The sequence below is a fragment of the Capsicum annuum genome, chromosome 6 (assembly GCF_002878395.1).
Source record: "Capsicum annuum cultivar UCD-10X-F1 chromosome 6, UCD10Xv1.1, whole genome shotgun sequence".
NCBI classification, from domain to species: domain Eukaryota; kingdom Viridiplantae; phylum Streptophyta; class Magnoliopsida; order Solanales; family Solanaceae; genus Capsicum; species Capsicum annuum.
This window is the reverse complement of record NC_061116.1, coordinates 182,090,508-182,109,322: the sequence shown is the minus strand read 5'-3', so window position 1 is coordinate 182,109,322 and position 18,815 is coordinate 182,090,508. Positions and strand designations below refer to the sequence as shown.

General features: G+C 36.4%; 1 protein-coding gene across 1 annotated transcript; it reads left to right on the top strand.

The window, feature by feature from the left end:
• The first annotated feature begins 1,532 nt into the window (after positions 1-1,532).
• Positions 1,533-4,771, top strand: LOC107874879 (cytochrome P450 72A397). The gene is given in 5 exon segments (XM_047413589.1): positions 1,533-1,845; positions 2,919-3,142; positions 3,261-3,505; positions 3,653-4,031; positions 4,200-4,771. Coding segments are annotated over 5 exon segments (1,536 nt in total). The 5' UTR covers positions 1,533-1,577; the 3' UTR covers positions 4,620-4,771.
• Positions 4,772-18,815: the final 14,044 nt, after the last annotated feature.

The window sequence follows — 18,815 nt, the reverse complement described above, 5'->3', positions numbered from 1 at the left end:
TGAGGTAAAAAAACATCTTTTGTTGCCACCGCTTGAAGTCGATGCCAGAAAATTTTTCGGGCTTCTCCACCGGTGTCATCGTTGGCGGAGCATTTGTGCGACTTGATGTGGCAATATTATTTGCCCCCATAGACGTTGTCGCATCCATCATTTGACTTTCAGTTGTCATTTTTCCTGTCACCACAAGACAGAAAACTTAGTATTTTTCAGAATACTATTTATAAAGTTAAATAACTTGAAACTCTTCTTCTTGTTTCTAGTTAACGATGACGTTTTTATTACTTCGAATCGTCAACCGAGTGAACCTTAACTTGTGAAGATTTTGTCTTTTAATCACTAGTTAAATTCAAGAGGGGTAGAAAGCCTAAGATTTAATCTCCAAAAACAAGCAATACAGATTTTGTAAAGTTTATTCCTTAAGATTGTTATTTTCCACAATATGGGTACGTAGAATCTATATAACAGAACAACAACTTCAAATCGAGTTCAAGTATGAACAAGAACACAATGAAGTATTAATTACCCTCAACACAAGATCAAAAAGACCTTTTCAAGAGGTGTATTTATTTTTTAGAAAATAAAGATGAAACAGAAATGAGTAAGGCCAAGTCATCCGAATTCACGGACTTTCCTTAAGGAATAATTTCCCTCACTGTACCCGAGGTTATGGAATCTTTCTCCCAGGATAAAATGGCCTTCAATCCGACTATAGCGGTACCTCAAATAGGTGGATTCTTCGAACACACTCACGGTTTGAATGATCACACTTAGAGTATTTTTAAGACAAGAAGAATGTTTTGTAATCTGAAAATTTCTATGTTTTCTATCTCTAACCTGTGGATGAAAACCAGGTTATTTATAGCCAAATGATGCCTCTTTAGAAAGGAGGCAATGCTTCACTCCAAAGGTTGCACCTTTGTTGTAAATTCATGTCTGGTCATCAAAGATTCCATCCTTTCATGAACAGTCATATCTTTCCATGAATCAGTGTGTCTTTTGCTGAATGGTTGCATCTGTTTATTCAACCAGTGCATCAGTTCAATTAAATAACAGAAACCAGTGGACCAGTTCTGAAGCAATGCAACATTTCCGAAGCAGTGCAACTGTTCTGCATCACTATTCACGTAAAACAGTTGGTCACTGTTACTACATGTAAATGGAGGATTAAAACTCAGAAATATTTCCTGCGTTTTTTATCATTGTTCAGATTTTGTCAAATAAAATTTGTCCAAAAAGAAAAATCTCATTGATCAATTCAAATCCAAATTTGTGCCGAGCGAGCAACAAAACGGCACGAGGTATCTCTATTTCCTTACCTCACTTACCATGTAGAGTAAGTGTTTCTCATTATAAACACTCTCAAGTTCTCTTCTTCCACCAATGTGGGAGAAAGAGTAAACTTGCCAAAATTGAGTACACTTTTCATTTTTGGTGTTAACTCAATTTTTTCTCTTCCACTTGATTTCTCCATTTTCCATTCAACACACTTTCAGTAACCCACCAGCGTGTTCGTCAGTGACCTTTTCTTTGCTTTGCTCTTAAGAGAATAGTTTCACTATTCAGTTTATTAAATATCTATGGCAGCTGCAATGGTAATTGGTGCAACCATTGGGATTTTGGTGGCCAGTTTTATTGGAAAAATGTTGTACGCAGTATGGTGGTGGCCAAAGATGATGGAAAAGAAGTTGCAGGAGGAAGGTATCCATGGCCATCCCTACAAGTTGTTGTTTGGGAACCTTAAAGAGATGATGAAAATGTCTAGAGAAGCAAAGAAACAACCCTTGTTAAATCATCATATCCTTCCTTGTGTTAATCCTTTTCTTTTGCATCTTTCTAACACGTATGGTAAGTCCAATTTCTCCCATTCTCCCATGCCCACATTTTTTAAACAATATATTTAACCTGTTGTAATATATATGTTATTTCTCTGCTAAAAATGAGATCTGTTCGTTACGCAAACGTACTCCACCGTACAGTCACTATCCTACTAAGCTTTCTTCCTTGTCACTTCTTCAAGTGAGATAACAATAACATATCTAGCATATTCCCATAAAATTGAGTCTGTTTTATGGAATCTATAAAGTGGAGTTTGCTTTGTAAGATCTGCAAAGGGTAAAGTTTACGCAGTCCATAACACTAACACTACCACCGAAGTGAAGTGAGAGGTTATTTCAAAAGACCTTTTGCTCAAGATAAATATTCTAGAAAAGGACACAATATAAGAACAAGAAACAACATGTAGAAATAAACAACAGATCTAATAACAAAAAAGAAAAAGTAAGCCTACCACGAAGTAGTATCACACTCGGCCTACTCTCGAACAACAAACATCACTGAGACTCCAAGACCAAAACACTACAAGCAAAGCACTACAATAACTAGCACAGATAGTAAGACAAAATTCACCTACCTACTAGCAAAAACACACTCTTATCTGCTACCTATCTATCTTAATTAGCGTCCACCACATCTTCTCATTTAGGATCATATGTCCTGTAAACTATAACTACTTTATGTCTGTCTATATCAGCTTATGTTGTTTCCACGTCATTTATGCTTTAATCAAGTGCTTATTTCTTTATTTTTCTGCTTTTGTTTTGTTTAATCAAGTGTACTGGCCTAGTTTCTAGAAATTCTGATTCCATCTTTGGTAAAAGGATTACTCAATTACTATTTTGTTAAAGATTTGGATAAATTAGAGTGTTTTTTATGTATATTCAGTATGTGAAAGTTAAAATGATTTTTTCTAGCACTTAAACCATACTAATCGAGAAGAGTGACCATTTGAACACTTTTCGTCAAAAATTATATCATGTATATAAAAAATTATATGAAATATATAGTTTAAAAATTATTTTCTAAGACATATTTTTAATCTTAAACACTCTTAACGAAATTTCTGACTTCCATCACTGCAGAGAAAACATTTGTGCTGTGGGCTGGACTAACACCTCGTGTGACTGTTACAGATCCAAAGCTAATTAGAGAAGTGGTGAACAGATATAATGAATTCGAGAAGCCTAAATCCAATGCTTTCATCGACATGTTTGTTACTAGACTTGCCAGTTACAATGGTGAAATTTGAATTGATTCGGGGTTTAAAAAAGTGAAGGAGACTTTTGAATTATGTAATCTTAAATATGTCATGTAGAAAGTTAGAACTAAATAGTTGATGGAGATTAGTCACTTCCTCTATTTCAATTAATACTATATAAAACTTGATTTAATTCTTAGTAGTAATATTTATGTTTGTGTGACAGAGGACGTTCCCGGCATTTTGTGAGTGTTCTGATGAAATGATAAACAGATGGGAGGAATTGGTCAGCAAAACAGGAAGTTGTGAGTTGGATGTGGCAGATGAGGTCCTAAACGTAGGTGGAGATGTTATATCAAGAGCTGCATTTGGCAGCAATATTGAAGAAGGAAGGACCATTTTCCTACTTCAAAAGGAGCAGTGCGAGCTTATTTTGGCCTCTCCTTTTACCCTTTTCTTTCCTTCCCTAAGGTGTGTTCTTGAACTCCTATAAAATATGACTCACTTAAAATCACTAACTTTCAAAGTGATATATTCAGTGTCATCACTGTTTTGTCTATGTTGGGCAGACTCTTCAAAAATACTATCGGTTGTCATAACATGTTTGATTTTGCACAGATTCTTTCCAACAGCATCAAACAGAAAAGCAAGGTATATCCACAGGAAAGTGATATCATTGATAAGAGGAATAATAGAGAAGCGAGAGGAGGCCATGCAAAGAGGAGAGTCGGACAATGATGACATTTTAGGCTTACTCTTAAAAGCAAGAAATGAAGGAAACAAGTCCAAAGGAGGAAGAGGAATATCAACTGATGATGTGATTGAGGAATGTAAAGAATTTTACCTTGCTGGACAAGACACAACCACAGCTTTGCTGTCATGGACACTGGTGGTCTTATGCATGCACCCTGAGTGGCAAGACAGAGCTAGGAATGAAGTGTTTCAAGTCATTGGAAAAAACAAACCAAAGTTTGATGACTTGAATCAACTAAAAATAGTAAGTAACTGAATCTAACTAATTTACCTATTCGACTTGACACGGAGTAAAAATTAATTATACCATATCCGTAACACTAGAAACATGTCATAAATATTTGATGTCCTTTATATATTTTTTGGAGGTTCCAATATTGTGATGATATCTTATTCCCCGTTGTGCTGCTAGATGAACATGATATTCCAAAAGGTGTTGAGATTATATCCAGCACTCATCCTTTATCGAAGCACCTCAAAGAGCACAAAATTGGGAGACATGACAATTCCACCGGGAGTACAATTGCGTGTGCCTATATATCTAGTACATCGTAATCCTGAAGTATGGGGGGACGGCGCATTGATGTTCAATCCAGAGAGGTTCTCAGAAGGGGTATCGAAAGCTGCAAAAGAGCCGTTGTATTTCCCCTTTGGTTGGGGTCCTCGAATGTGCATCGATAATAACTTTGGCATGGTGGAAGCGAAGCTCGTTTTATCTCAAATTCTGCAGCGCTTTTGGTTTGAACTCTCTCCTTCCTATAAGCATGCCCCTCATGTCACACTGGTTATGAAGCCTCAATATGGTGCACAGATTATCCTGCACAAGCTTTGAGCCTTCCGGCTGAGGGTGGTAAGTTGTAGTAGTACTAGTTTTTCAATAAAGGTTGAGATGTATTCTGCTACTATTTATGCGTTTCAATACCTTGTTATTTTGGATGTGACAACCTTATTCTCATTAGCACTATGAAGGTAATAATTAATTGATCCTATTTGTCACAAGCTATTGCTTTTCTTTTTCTTTATGGTAAACCATCGCTAGGCGGTGAATGTTCTTCACGAAGAAGAGGAGAAAAACAGAAAACAGAAGGGAAGTAGACCAGAAATGCCACGCAAAATACCTGAGTTAATAACTTAAACGTTACTCAACTTTGAACTTTTATTCCAGAAAATCACTTTGATCTTTACTTAAAAAGTCACTCAACTTTCATAATTTCACTCAGAAAGTCACTCAAACTATTTAATCATTTAATCATTTTTTAAAATAATATTTGCTTCTATGTAATTATTATTTAAATGTAAAATTCAAAAAAATAAAAAATTACTCTTAATTACCCTTTTATCTTTATTCCTATAAATTAATTTTCCTTTCTCATTTTTCTTCTCCTTCTCATAAATTGTAATTGATTCAACATTAAATATGCTTAGTAAAATATTAAAAGATCAAATTAAATTTAGCAATAATCGGAGGATAAAAAAATTATTAATATAAACTATATTAATACGATGAAATATAACTAAATAATACGTAATTTAACTCATTTATTACTAAAAGTCACGTTTACGTAGTTATTACATACATATACTGAATCCTTATAACATATGTATATTACTCATAATATTTAGTTTTGGATATTCATCATACATATAGTACAGACATTTACAAAAAAAGGTATATTTAGGGTGAAAACAGGAAGAGGAGAGAGGGGGAGGGCGGTTGTATCGTTGAGAGCGTCGCACTTATAATAAGCCATATAATGTACAAATTTAAATTTAATTAGATTTCAATACGAACATCAATAGCAGATGGAAAAAAAGAAGTTGAAACAAGGATTGAAAAGGTAGGTCAAAATAATTATAATTTTAATTTTTTGGTTATTGTTAAATTTTAATGTGATTCTTTGATATTTTATTAAACATATTTAATGTTGAATCAATTACAATATGCGAGAAGGAGAAGAAAAATGAGAAAAAGGAGGGGAGATACTAAATTTATGGGAATAAGGATAAAAAGGTCATTAAGAGATAATTTTTTATTTTTCTGAATTTTGAATTTAAATAATAATTTCACATAAGCAAATGTTATTTAAAAAAAATGATTAAATAGTTTGAGTGATTTTTTGAGTAAAAATGTGAAAGTTGAGTGACTTTTTGGGATGAAAGTCCAAAGTTAAGTGACCATCTGAATTATTAACTCAAAATACTTAAATACGAAGTCAGAATTTTAAATTTGTGAGTTTCAAATTTTAAGAACAGGGATATTAGGTATTAGTAATTGAGTTCTAAATTAGATTTTTGTAGATATTTAGTAAATTAGTTAATACAGATATAGGATTTAGACTAAAACTATTGAATTCGGCAATAACCTTTCTATAACTTTCCTTCTTTTGTCCATCCACGAGGCTGTAAAAAGAGATAAAAGGGCGGCTATCTAGCGGGAGCCGTTTCGATTGTATTCCACGAGGTCTGGCTCTGCATTTGACTCAAATACCGCATGAACTGTTTGTGAATTACCTCTATGACTTGCATGTTAGTTTTGAGACGGGAAGTAAATCTGCAAAGTTATATAGTTCATTGAAACATACAACAGAGTTTGATTCATCGAGTCCAGCATTTTGAAATCAAAAGAAAAAAAATGTAGCAGCTCGTATATTTTAGTACCTTGTATATTTTATTTCTCGAGAGTCAATATGATTAAATTTTGAAGAAGCTAAATTGGAAGAAGAGTAACTTTCAGTGAGCAAAATACGACAGAACATTCCAAGGTCGTCTAAAAGTAGTAAAATCACAGATTAAATGTCACGACCCAATTTTTCAGGTCATGATGACGCCTACCATAACCCACCAGTAGGCAAGCCAACCTGTAGTCCGAAACGGCTAGTAACGGACTACTCAATAATATAAGGATAAGAATGCGGAATATATAAGATAAAGATCAATACATAGACGAATCCCAAAACCTGTTGGTATCAATACAAGATCTTCTAAACATAATAAGAGTACAAAAGTGATATATCAAGGAGAAATACACTGATTCAACTTACCTCTGAATACGACTTAGAGGCTAGTTTAATACTTAGGAGAGAGATAAGTAATACTCCGAACGTCAGGAGCTCACTCTAAGTCTTCGAATCAGGCTACTCCACACGATGCACATATCAACGGTGATAACCCGTATTACGATCTACAGGCTGCAGAGGTGTAGTATGAGTACCAAACAAATGGTACTTAGTAGGCAACTACCAACTTAGCTCCAAAAATAAAGTAGATATATCCAACATATAAACAGAATGGAAACTACAATCAAGAGTCCACAAATTATGTAATAAGTCAGTGAGAATAACAAGGGACAACTATCCTATTTATGTCCAAGAGTCTAACATAATAAGACTAAGGAAGTATCAAGGTGAACTATCCTATTCCAGCTACATTCAATATATGCCAATACTATACTGTGTATCCTAGGTCAATATACAAATAAAGAGCGAAAGAAAGGTATATCACAATATACAAGACGAAGGAACGACTATACAATATGAACAACGAAGGAAGGGATATCCGATAGTACTATGGCTTTATATAGCTAGATATATATATATACCAGAGGTCATCTCAACATAACCTAGATCGTCATGTTCTCATTTTAAGACCTCATTATAGTACTATCAGAATTCAATACCAACATACTCAGGATTTCTAATTTATATGGCTAGACATAGAATAATCATGCATAGTAATGCGATCATAAGATAGCAAAGGCCGAAGACATACCTCAATCCCAAATACCGGATCCATGACCAATCTGTCATAGGCTATCCCTAATAATAATCATAATAAAAATAATAACAATATCAATACCATCGTAAATAATCAGTTACTCCAGACAATCAAATACCTAGCCTAGCCTATGCGTACCCCCACCGCCCCAGATTCGGAAGATTCAATCAACATACAACTACATAAGGTATATTCTTCACCCATATCTATACAATCGTCCCATACCGGCTGATAGACATAGGTGCATACTGGTGATAGGCGATGCACATGCAGGAATGAATGCAAAGTATACCATCAATATCACAACTCATAATAACTATCCTCATCAGGACCATAATCACCATAATCAATCTCCGACTTTGTCGAGAATCAATATTATCTCAATAGTATTCTCCAAACTCGAATCGGGTATCAATATCATCATAATATCCTCCGGCCTTTCCAGGAATCAATATCATCTCAATAGTATCCTCCGGCCTTTCCAGGAATCAATATCATCTCAATAATATCCTCCGGACTTGAACCGGGTATCAATATCATCATAATATCCTCCAAACTTACTAGGAATCAATATCATCTTAATAGTATCCTCCGAAATCGAACCGGGTATCAATATCATCATAATATCCTCCGGCCTTACCGGGAATCAATATCATCTCAATAGTATCCTCCAGATTTGAATCGGGTATCACTATCATCATAATATTCTTCGGCTTTGCCGGGAATCAATATCATCTCAACAATATCCTCCGGACTCGAATCAGGTATCAATATCATCATAATATCCTCTGGCCTTGCCGGAAATCAAAATGTCATACAGAATATCCTCCAGCCTTGCCGGATACTAATGTATCATCATAACTCTCAACACATAAATATAGGCATATAATAGGTGCACAAACACAAGACGATATACTCATAACCGTAAAGATGTCTAACTTATTAATATATCCCAACTACTCGTTATTAGCTAACCAACACTTATTATTATTAAACCGCTAGTTCGCTAGTCATCACATAACCTCTAGGTATTAGCCTAAATATTCTCCTTCACATAATCCTTGCTCACGGGATAACAACTAACCACTATTCATTTAATAGTTAACATCAATATCTAGTCTAGGTTCATCATTAGACCAAAATCATCATTTATCAACCATTCATTATTATCAGCTACTCATCCTATTTTTGTTAATCATTACAAGACAACACATTACTACTTGTCGCCCTAACCATCTTTTATTAAATGACATCATTCATTAACTGACCATCGTTAGCTACTATGTTCCAACTAAGCAAGATTCATTAACTAATACATTAGCTTCCTAGCCATCAAGTGAAATAGTCTGCTAATAGACAACTAGTTACCACATAGCTTAACCGTCTAACAAGAAGAATAACCATAATATCATATTTCAGCTATAATCACATTATTTGTAATTATAAATAATCATGAACGTACCAAATCTATGCATGCCATCACCAGTATTCAATCAGTGGAATAATAAGCATCATACTGCATCTCCCTCTATCCCATACCATATAGATGTGTATACAAATATATACATATTCATATTCATATTCATAAATCACAATCACATCATTCACAATGATAAATACTTCTTGGATATTTAATCAGTACCATAACACGGTCCTTGGCCCATTAATTTATCCAAAATAATCACAACATCATAATCATGGCCTTAGGCCTATATACATGTCCGAAACTCATATCAATAATCATATGTATAAGCCATAGCATACCACTAATCATCTCACATATAGGAGTCATAATATAGATAGGCGTATAATTGTCTATAGGATTTCATATATCAATAGGTCATACATCAAGACAACAAGGAATATCACTTCTCTAGGCCAATTTATATATCCAAAAGGACCATCATCTCTATAGGTCCAACAATCACGACTAAAGAAAATAGCAACTCTATAGGCCAAATATCAAGTCTAAGAGGAAATAACATCTCTATACGCCAATCATCAAGTCTAGGAGTAAATAGCATCTTTATAGGACAATCATCAAGTCTAAAAGAAAAGAGCATCTCTATAGGACAATCATCAAGTCTAAGAGGGAATAGCATCTCTATAGGCCAATTATCAAGTCTGAGAGAAAATAACATCTCTATAGGCCATATAATGTATCTAGGGGGAATATCATCTCTAAATGCCCAATATCACTTCCACAAGTAGTATTATAACCATAACTAAATAGTCATAATCTTGAAACATCAATACAAGTTACCAAGTTATGAAGTAACCTTATTCTAAGATTTATTAGCTCATATATGTCTAACATCCGTAACTAAGTACACAAGACTTAACATAAGCTTAGGCCTAACTGGGCTGAATGATCCACTTCCAATCCATAATTTCCATAATTAGGCATACTATTCCCCAAACTAGGCTAAGGTATCTAGTTCATCTTCTAGATATCAAGAAAGCCATATTAAAGCCTAAGATAGTTACTTCGACTAGAAACAAGGGTACTTAAGTCAACTCTACAAAACTTACGATTCCAAAACTATCACACTAGCCCAATAAGGCTAAATATGTAAATTATGCTTCAAATACTGGAATCATATTCCAAGCATAGCATTATATCAAATTCATGCTACAAATTTACCCAAACTAGGGAGAAGCCAATAGGATTCTATAAGGGTATTAAGTAATTCAACCTATGAGTCAAACCCCCATCTAATCTCCAATCTTATAAGTATAATAAATACTAAGTCATTCTATCCAATATCAAACTTAACATTCACATTCACACACAATATATATCATACATCATCCATGAAGAAGAGTAGACAGAAGCCTACCTCAAGGCTAAACCGCAAAATCACACTTCAAGCACCATATGCTCGTCTCCACTTCACAATATCCAAAATGCCATCACACTATTAAAAATATAATCTACTCATCAATACGAGTCTAACGATACCCATATTGCACTATTGTGCTTCGGGTCCAAAAACGACATCAAAAATCTCAAGTGGGTTCCACGTACGAAAATTGCATTTTCAAGGTCAACCCAATGCTCATACATCACCAAGGAATCATCTCTCAATGAATTAGTGAAAACAAGCCAAATTTAGGGCTAAATCAAGCCCTAAGCTAAATTGGGGTTTTGGGTCAAGAACTAAAAAAATTTACCAATAAAGGGATAAAATCTTACCTTAATCCGGATGATAATCATGATAAAAGATGTTTACCAAGCTCCCTAGACACCCACAAGACTAAATTTTGAGTTATCATACCCATTTAGGGTTTTAGCTCTAAAAAATGAGTGAAAATGGTGGAAAATGCGGCCTATAGGGTGTTTAAATACCCCTACTAGCTTTGGAGACCCGCAGTCGCTGTCTGGGCCATCAGCAAAGTCAAAAACTTATTTTTGATTCTCGTAACTTATTTGAAATCCAAAATATATGATCTAATAGTGAAATTTGAGTTTAAACCACATTTCAAATTCATTGGAATCACCAAAACTTTCATCCGAGATAGTTTCGGCAAAAAGTGGGTCCCGTACCTTGTAATACCCTGTACCTCTACTTAAAAAGATGAATCCACTTTTATACATGTGGAATTATTAATATATTCACTTTTTATCTTATGGAAAATTTAATAAGCTTTTCATCAATACCAATTTCATCCAAATTCGATATCAGAAGAAAAAGTTATGACCGAAATACAGAAGGCAGTCAAAACCACCCAGGTGCAACGGTGAGGCCGGCGGATCGGACCGTCGCACCAGCGATGAACCGTCTCCCATGCTGTCGCGGTGATGCAGTGAGACCACCTTCTGCCTAGGAGCGATAGCCCAAGCCGACGGACCGTCGAGCTAGCGACAGACCGTTGCTCAGGCCGTCGTAAGGGAGACAGTGAACCCCCATTCAGTTATTTTTAAGTCATTTTAAAAGGGGCTTTTTGGTCTTTTACCACCTGTTTTGACCCCTAATTATATTAGCCAAGGGCTTATGCCTTTATTATTCTTCTACAATAATAAAATTAGGGTTTTCTCTCTAAGATTAATACCCAAAAACAAAATCCAAATTTTCTTCAAGAAACTAAAAGATTCAAGTTCTTCGAGTCCAAGAACTTCAAGAAACTCATACCCCAGGTATGTTATGCATTGATTCATGGGTATCTTTCACTCATGAAGCTCAAGAATCTCTTTCCAAAATCCATGATTTGTGTATTTATGAATGTTCATGATTTAAATTGAGTTGAAATTCATGTTCATGAGTTGTGTGGTGTTGATTCATGTTTTAAATTACATATTTCAATGAGTGACCCTAATATATGAAGAATTGCATAAAAAATAATGATAAACCCCTTTCAAATTACAAGCTGATTGATGTATCCATGATTATTAGATATGTCGATGATGGTATAACCAAAGCATGCTCCCCATGTGTTTGTTTAAATGCCTATGTAAAAGAAAAATGCCATACTAGTATGATAATATGAAATCTCCATTTATGTACAAGTTTATGCATATCAAGTGTTTGATGAAATTCCTTAATAAATGAATTATGGATTGTGATGTTGGTCATGTATTCAAGAAAGTCATGCTTTGTCAGTTTTTTTTCATCGAGTCCTGGGGTACTTGTACCCGACAATTTAGCTGTGTGCCAAGAGCCAGTGTCATGTTTCCACGATATCCTTATTCAAGTCATGTTCAGTAGAATTCAGTTAGTCATGTGACTCAGGAACACTTAGTAAAGCTCAAAAATTCAGTAATCTCTGAACTATTCTGTCAGTCAACGAAACTCAGTTAATTTAGTCCAATTTAGTTTTAGTAATCCATGTTCAGTGTCTATTCAGATGGGAGTAGGAATTAGCAATGAGTGAACCCAAGGATGAGAACACACACTGTCAGATGAGGGTGTGATTCTTAGAAGTCATCTTTGCATTCCAAAACTATGTAGCCAATATAGGTTGAGACATCAACACTGTCAGATGAGGGTTGATGAGGTAGATAAGCACTGTCAAATGAGGGGCCCACCGTTCTCTTATGGGGACACTGTCAGATGAGGGTCACCCACAAAAAAATGGCACGGTACTGACACCCTTCCAATTGGGGTTACAGATTGGACCCCAACTTAGCCATAATGGCTTATTAGGGGCATATCGGTTAGATAGCTACTTCCCACAGTTTCAATTATAGAATCAGGACTATCAGATACAGTCATTCAGTCTAAATAGTAGAACTCAGATGTTCTACAGAATTTAGAATTATCAGATACAGTCAACTCAAAATAATATAGAATTTAGCTAGTTTCATCAGATTCAGGACTGTCAAATACAGTCACTTATGCTATCAGTTATAACAGTCATCAGAACTCAGTTATCAGTCATGTTAGTTATCAGTAAATTCACGTTGTCACGCTCTCAGATATAGTTATTATGTATTCATGCGTATATTCTCACATTTATGTTGTCCAGTCAGTTAGTATAGTTCATGTATGTGAACCCTTTTTCATTCATCCTACCTTCCATGCATACCAGTACATTCAAAGTACTGATGTATTTGTGCTATGGTGTCTTATACCATAGGCTCAGAAGCACAAGCTCCAGAGTATTAGTAGACTCCAGATATCAGCAGTCAATTAACAGTGAGTCCTCATCCTTCGAAGACATAATCATTACTTGGTTTTTCTCATTAATTAATTTATTAGTTGGAGTTAGTTGGGGACATATCCCATCAACTCCTTATTCAGATAGTTCAGTCAATTAGAGGTTTTTCAGATTATCATGTTTTAGGCAGTTTATTTTAGTTGTTTTAGGTATTTCATACCCCCCAGATGTTATGTTTTTATCAGATTTGAACCTTATGGCCTTTAAACCTTTATTTCCACATTATATACAGTATGTTATGCAGTGTGTAGGTATAGATATTAGTCATGGGTTAGCTTGTGGTCCTTCAGGGCCATAGGCACCGTGTAGCCTTTTGAGTACCAGATTCGGGTCATTACAAACTTGGTATTAGAGCCTAAGGTTCATAGCGTCCTAGGAAGTCTAACATTCACATCTAGTAGAGTATTATACATGGTTGTGTTGCTATCCACATTTATGTGCAGGAGGCTATAATGTGTTTTATGGATAATTTCCCTTCTTTCAGTATTCATGTCATGCCAGTGAGCATAATCTCAAGTTAATCTCTCAGTCTAATCTATTTCTCTCTTTTTTCTATAGAACATGCCTCCTAATATAAAAAATAGGAATCAGTCAGCCCCTCAGCCTGAAGAACTTTTGGGCGGACATGTTTCTCAAGAAAAGTTGAGAGCTACATTCACTACTCTTGCTCAGTCAGTTGCTTCTCAGAATGAACGACTAGCTATCATTCCAGCCAACCCAGTGGCCAATTCAGCTACAACCAAGATTTGGGACTTCACCCAAATAAATCCTCCATCTTTTCTCAGGTCTAAGTCAGATGAGAACCCTCAGAAATTCATCAATCATGTTCAGAAGGTTATTGACGTTATGGGGGTGTCAGCTGTTGAGAGTTTTGAGCTAGCTACATATCAGTTGTAGGATGTCGCTCACACCTGGTTCAAGTAGTGGAAGTCAGAGAGGTCAATTTATGCAGGACCTATAGAGTGAGAGGAGTTTTTTACCGCATTCTTAGAGTGGTTCTTTCCCCTAGAGCTGAGAGAAGCTAAGGTGTTAGAATTTATCAATCTCCAACAGGGCAACATAACGGTGAAAGAGTATTCTCATAAGTTTACTCAATTATCTAGATATGCTCCTCATGTGGTTACAGATAGCAGGACCAAGATGAGTAATTTTGTTTATGGGGTGAATGATAGTGTGGTCAACAAGTATAGATCTGCGATGTTGAATAGTGACATGACTTTATCCAGGCTTATGACCCATGCTCAATAGATAGAAGAGCAGAATATTAAGATGATGGAGAAGTAGAATAAGAGAGCAAGGACAGGTAGTTTCAACTTTGCTTAGCCCAAATCAGAAGGAGAAAATCATTCTCAGTTTCTTCCTAAGTCATCGGTTCTAGCTCCTTCTTCAGCCAGTGCTTTAGCTCCTAATTTCAGGTATGGTAATAGAGATGGAGCGCCAGGCTCTAAGTCTCAGGGCAGTGTCAGCAATACCCAAACTAATCCCCTTTATTAGATTTGTGGTAAGAACCATAAGGATACTTACAGAGTTGGCTGCAATGTCTATTTCGGATATGGCAAGATAGGACATAGAGTCAGATATTGTCCCAAGTCAGGTTATCAGGGTCAGCAGAACCGTTCCTCAAGTCAGTCTGGTCACCCAAATCAGTAAGGTGCCACTTCCTGTTCTACTAGTGTGCAACGCCCAAACAAACTCTATGCTTTTCAGTCCCGACAGGATCAGAAAAATTCTCTTAATGTGGTTACTAGTACGTTACAGATCTTTCACGTGCATGTTTATGCTTTGCTAGACTAAGGTGCTTCATTGTCTTTTGTTACTTCCTATATAGCAGTTAATTTCGAAGTCAGTCCTGAAATTCTAGAAGAGAGCTTTTCAGTCTCTACCCTAGTGGGTTAAACTATCATAGCCTGGTAGGTATACAAGAACTGCCCAGCTATGATATTTTAGAAATTCACTTCAGCAGACTTAGTCGAATTAGAGATGACTGATTTTGATGTCATTCTTGGCATGGATTGACTTTATTCTTGCTGTACCACAGTCGAATAGTTCAGTTTTAGTTTTTGAATGAACTCATCCTAGAATGGAGGGGTAGTACTTCAGCATTCAGAGGTCAGCTTATTTCCTACCTTCGGGTAAGGAAAATATTATCAAAAGGATGTGTATATCATCTTGTTTGAGTTAATAACACTAGTTTTAAAACTCCCAGTCTTGAATTAATTCCAGTTGTGAATGAATATTCAGATGTCTTTCCCGAGGATCTTCCAGGAATTCCTCCCGAAATGGAAATAAACTTCGGCATTGATCTTCTTCCAGATACCCAGTCTATATCTATTTCTCCATACAGAATGACACCAGTAGAACTCAAAGAATTGAAAGAACAGATGAAGAATCTCTTAGATAAGGGATTCATTAGGCCCAGTGTTTCCCCGTGGGGTGCACCAGTCTTATTCGTGTAAAAGAAAGATGGTTATCTCAGAATGTGCATTGATTACCACCAACTCAATAAAGTTACGGTCAAGAACAAGTATCTTCTTTCCAGAATCGATGACTTGTTTCACCAACTTTAGGGTGCCAGTTATTTCTCCAAGATAGACCTCAGATCAGGCTACCATCAGCTCAGAGTTAGAGAATGTGACATTCCAAAGATAGCTTTTCGTACTCGGTATGGTCATTTTGAGTTTCTATTTATGTCCTTTGGTCTTACCAATGCCCTAACATCTTTCATAGACTTGATAAACCGGGTGTTCAAACAGTATTTAGACATGTTCATTATAGTCTTCATAAATGATATTCTGGTCTATTCCCGCAGTGAGCGTGATCATGCAGACCATCTCAAAATTGTGTTTCAGACTCTTAGAGATCATCAGTTGTTCACCAAATTCAGTAAATGTGAGTTTTGTCTAAGCTCGGTAGCATTTCTTGGTCATATCATTTCCGGTGATGGCATTAGAGTAGATCCCCAAAAGATTGAAGCAGTAAGAGACTGGCCCAGACCTGCCTCTCCATCAGATATTAGGAGTTTTTTGGGTTTGGCTGGCTATTACAGATGGTTAGTTGAGGGATTTTCTTCTATTGCATCCCCTATATCCAGATTGACTCAGAATAAAGTCAAGTTTCAGTGGTCAGATTCTTGCGAGAAGAGTTTTCAGGAGTTGAAGACTCGACTTACCTCAACCACAGTCTTAGCTCTTCCAGCTGGTCTAGATGGGTTCGTAGTGTATTTTTATGCATCCAGAGTAGGTTTGGGTTGTGTCCTCATGCAGCATGGTAAGGTCATAGCCTACGCCTCCAGACAGCTTAAACTCTATGAGAAGAATTATCCTACTCATGATCTTGAGTTAGCAGCCATAGTATTTGCATTTGAAGGCATTCTCTATATGGTGTTCATGTAGATCTGTTCACAGATCATAAGAACCTTTAGTATGTCTTTTATCAGAAAGATATCAACCTTCATCAAAGAAGGTGGTTAGAGCTCTTGAAAGATTATGACATAAGTGTCCTTTATCATTCGGGAAAGGCCAACATAGTGGCTGATGCTTTCAGTAGACTGTCTATGGATAGTGTTGCTCATGTCGAGGACAGTAAGAGAAATTTAGCTCAGGAAGTCCATCATCTTGCCAGACTAGGTGTTCGCTTAGTCGATACAGAAGAGGGTGATATATGGGTTCAGAGTAGTTCAGAATCATCTCTAGTTTTAGAGGTGAAAGAAAAACGAGATATAGATCCCAGCCTTGTCAAGTTAAAAGAGTAAGTCAAGGATCAGAAAGTAGAGGTTTTCTCATAAGGGGGAGATGGTGTTCTACGTTGCCAGGGTCGTCTCCGTGTTCTAGGTGTAGATGACTTAAGGCAGTGAATTCTTGCAGAAAAGCATGGTGTGTGCTACTCTATTCATCTAGGGGCCATAAAGATGTACCGCGACTTGTAGGAAATCTATTGATGGAGTGGGATGAAGAGAGATATTGCAGAGTTTGTGGTTAAGTGCTCTATATGTCAGCAGGTTAAGATAGATCATCAGAAGCCTAGTGGGTCCATACAGGAGTTTAGTAGTCCTACTTGGAAGTGGGAAGAAGTGAATATGGACTTCGTGATGAGTTTACCTTGTACTCGTCTTCTGTATGATTCAGTTTGGGTCATTATAGACAGAATGACCAAATCAGCTTATTTTCCTCCAGTCCATACCTCTTACTCAGCTGAGGATTATGCCAAACTCTACATCAAGGAGTTGTTCAGATTACACGATGTTCCGTTATCTATTATCTCAGACAGAGGTACCCAGTTCACCTCTCACTTTTGGAAAGCATTCTAAAAGGGTCTTGGTACCCAGGTTTATCTTAGTACAGTCTTTCATTCTCAGACAGATGGTCAAGTAGAAAGGACCATTCAAACTCTAGAAGATATGCTAAGGGCGTGTGCAATTGGTTTCAAGGGTAGTTGGGATGACCACTTGCCTTTGATTGAGTTTGCATACAACACTAGCTATCATTCCAGTATTCAGATGGCTCCATTCAAAGCTCTCTATGGTAGGAGATACAGATCTCCAATCGGTTGGGTTGAAGTTAGTGAGGCCTCAGTCATAGGGCCTGACTTAGTATTTGATGCCTCAGAAAAAATCAAGTTGATCAGAGAAAGACTCTAGGCTGCTCAAAGTCGATAGAAGTCTTATACAGATGTTGGCAGAAAGGACCTCGAGTTTGAGATTGGTGACTATGTCTATCTAAAGATCTCTCCCATGAAGAGAGTGAAGAGATTCGGAAAGAAAGGAAAGCTCAGTCCCCGATGTATTGGTCCCTTCAAAATTGTCAGTAGATTTGGCAAAGTAGCTTATGAGCTCGAATTGCCTTCAGATCTAGCTTTAATTCATCCCGTCTTTCATGTCTCTTTGCTCAAGAAGTGCTTAGGTGACCCAGCAGTTATAGTCCCTATTCAGAGCATAGATGTTCAAAACACCATCTCTTATGAAAAGATTTCAGTCGAAATCCTAGACTATTAGACTCATTGACTGAGGAACATAGAAGTTCCTCTAGTCAAAGTTTTTTGGCAAAATCAGTCCATCGAGGGAGCTACTTAGGAAGCACAAGAATACATGCGTACTAAGTATCCTCACCTCTTCTCCGCCAACTCAGATCAAGCTAAAGGTAACAGTTCTCCTTAAGCTTTTCAGTTTCATGTTCAAGTTTCAGTTACAAGCTTGGTATCCAATGCATATTCAATCATGCATTCATGTATCAATTCAATTATATATTCATTTATCAAATATGTATTCTTATTGTGAGAAACTTAGTTCCTCGAAACACTCAGTCATGCATTCATGAATCAGTTACTCACACATCAGATATGCGTGTCCAGTATATTATAATCAGTTATCAGTCATGTTAGTCATGAGATCATGTTCCAGTTATTCATGTTCGGTACGTCCGTCAGTTTATATTCTCCCCTTTCTCTCAGTCTCATTCGAGGATGAATATTCTCACGGAGGAGATATTGTAATACCTCGTACTTCTACTTAGCTTGAAATTGCCCCAAGAATGTTAGAAGAGAAAGTTATGGCCAAAATACAGAAGGCAGTCAAAACCGCCCAGGTGCGACGGTGAGGCCG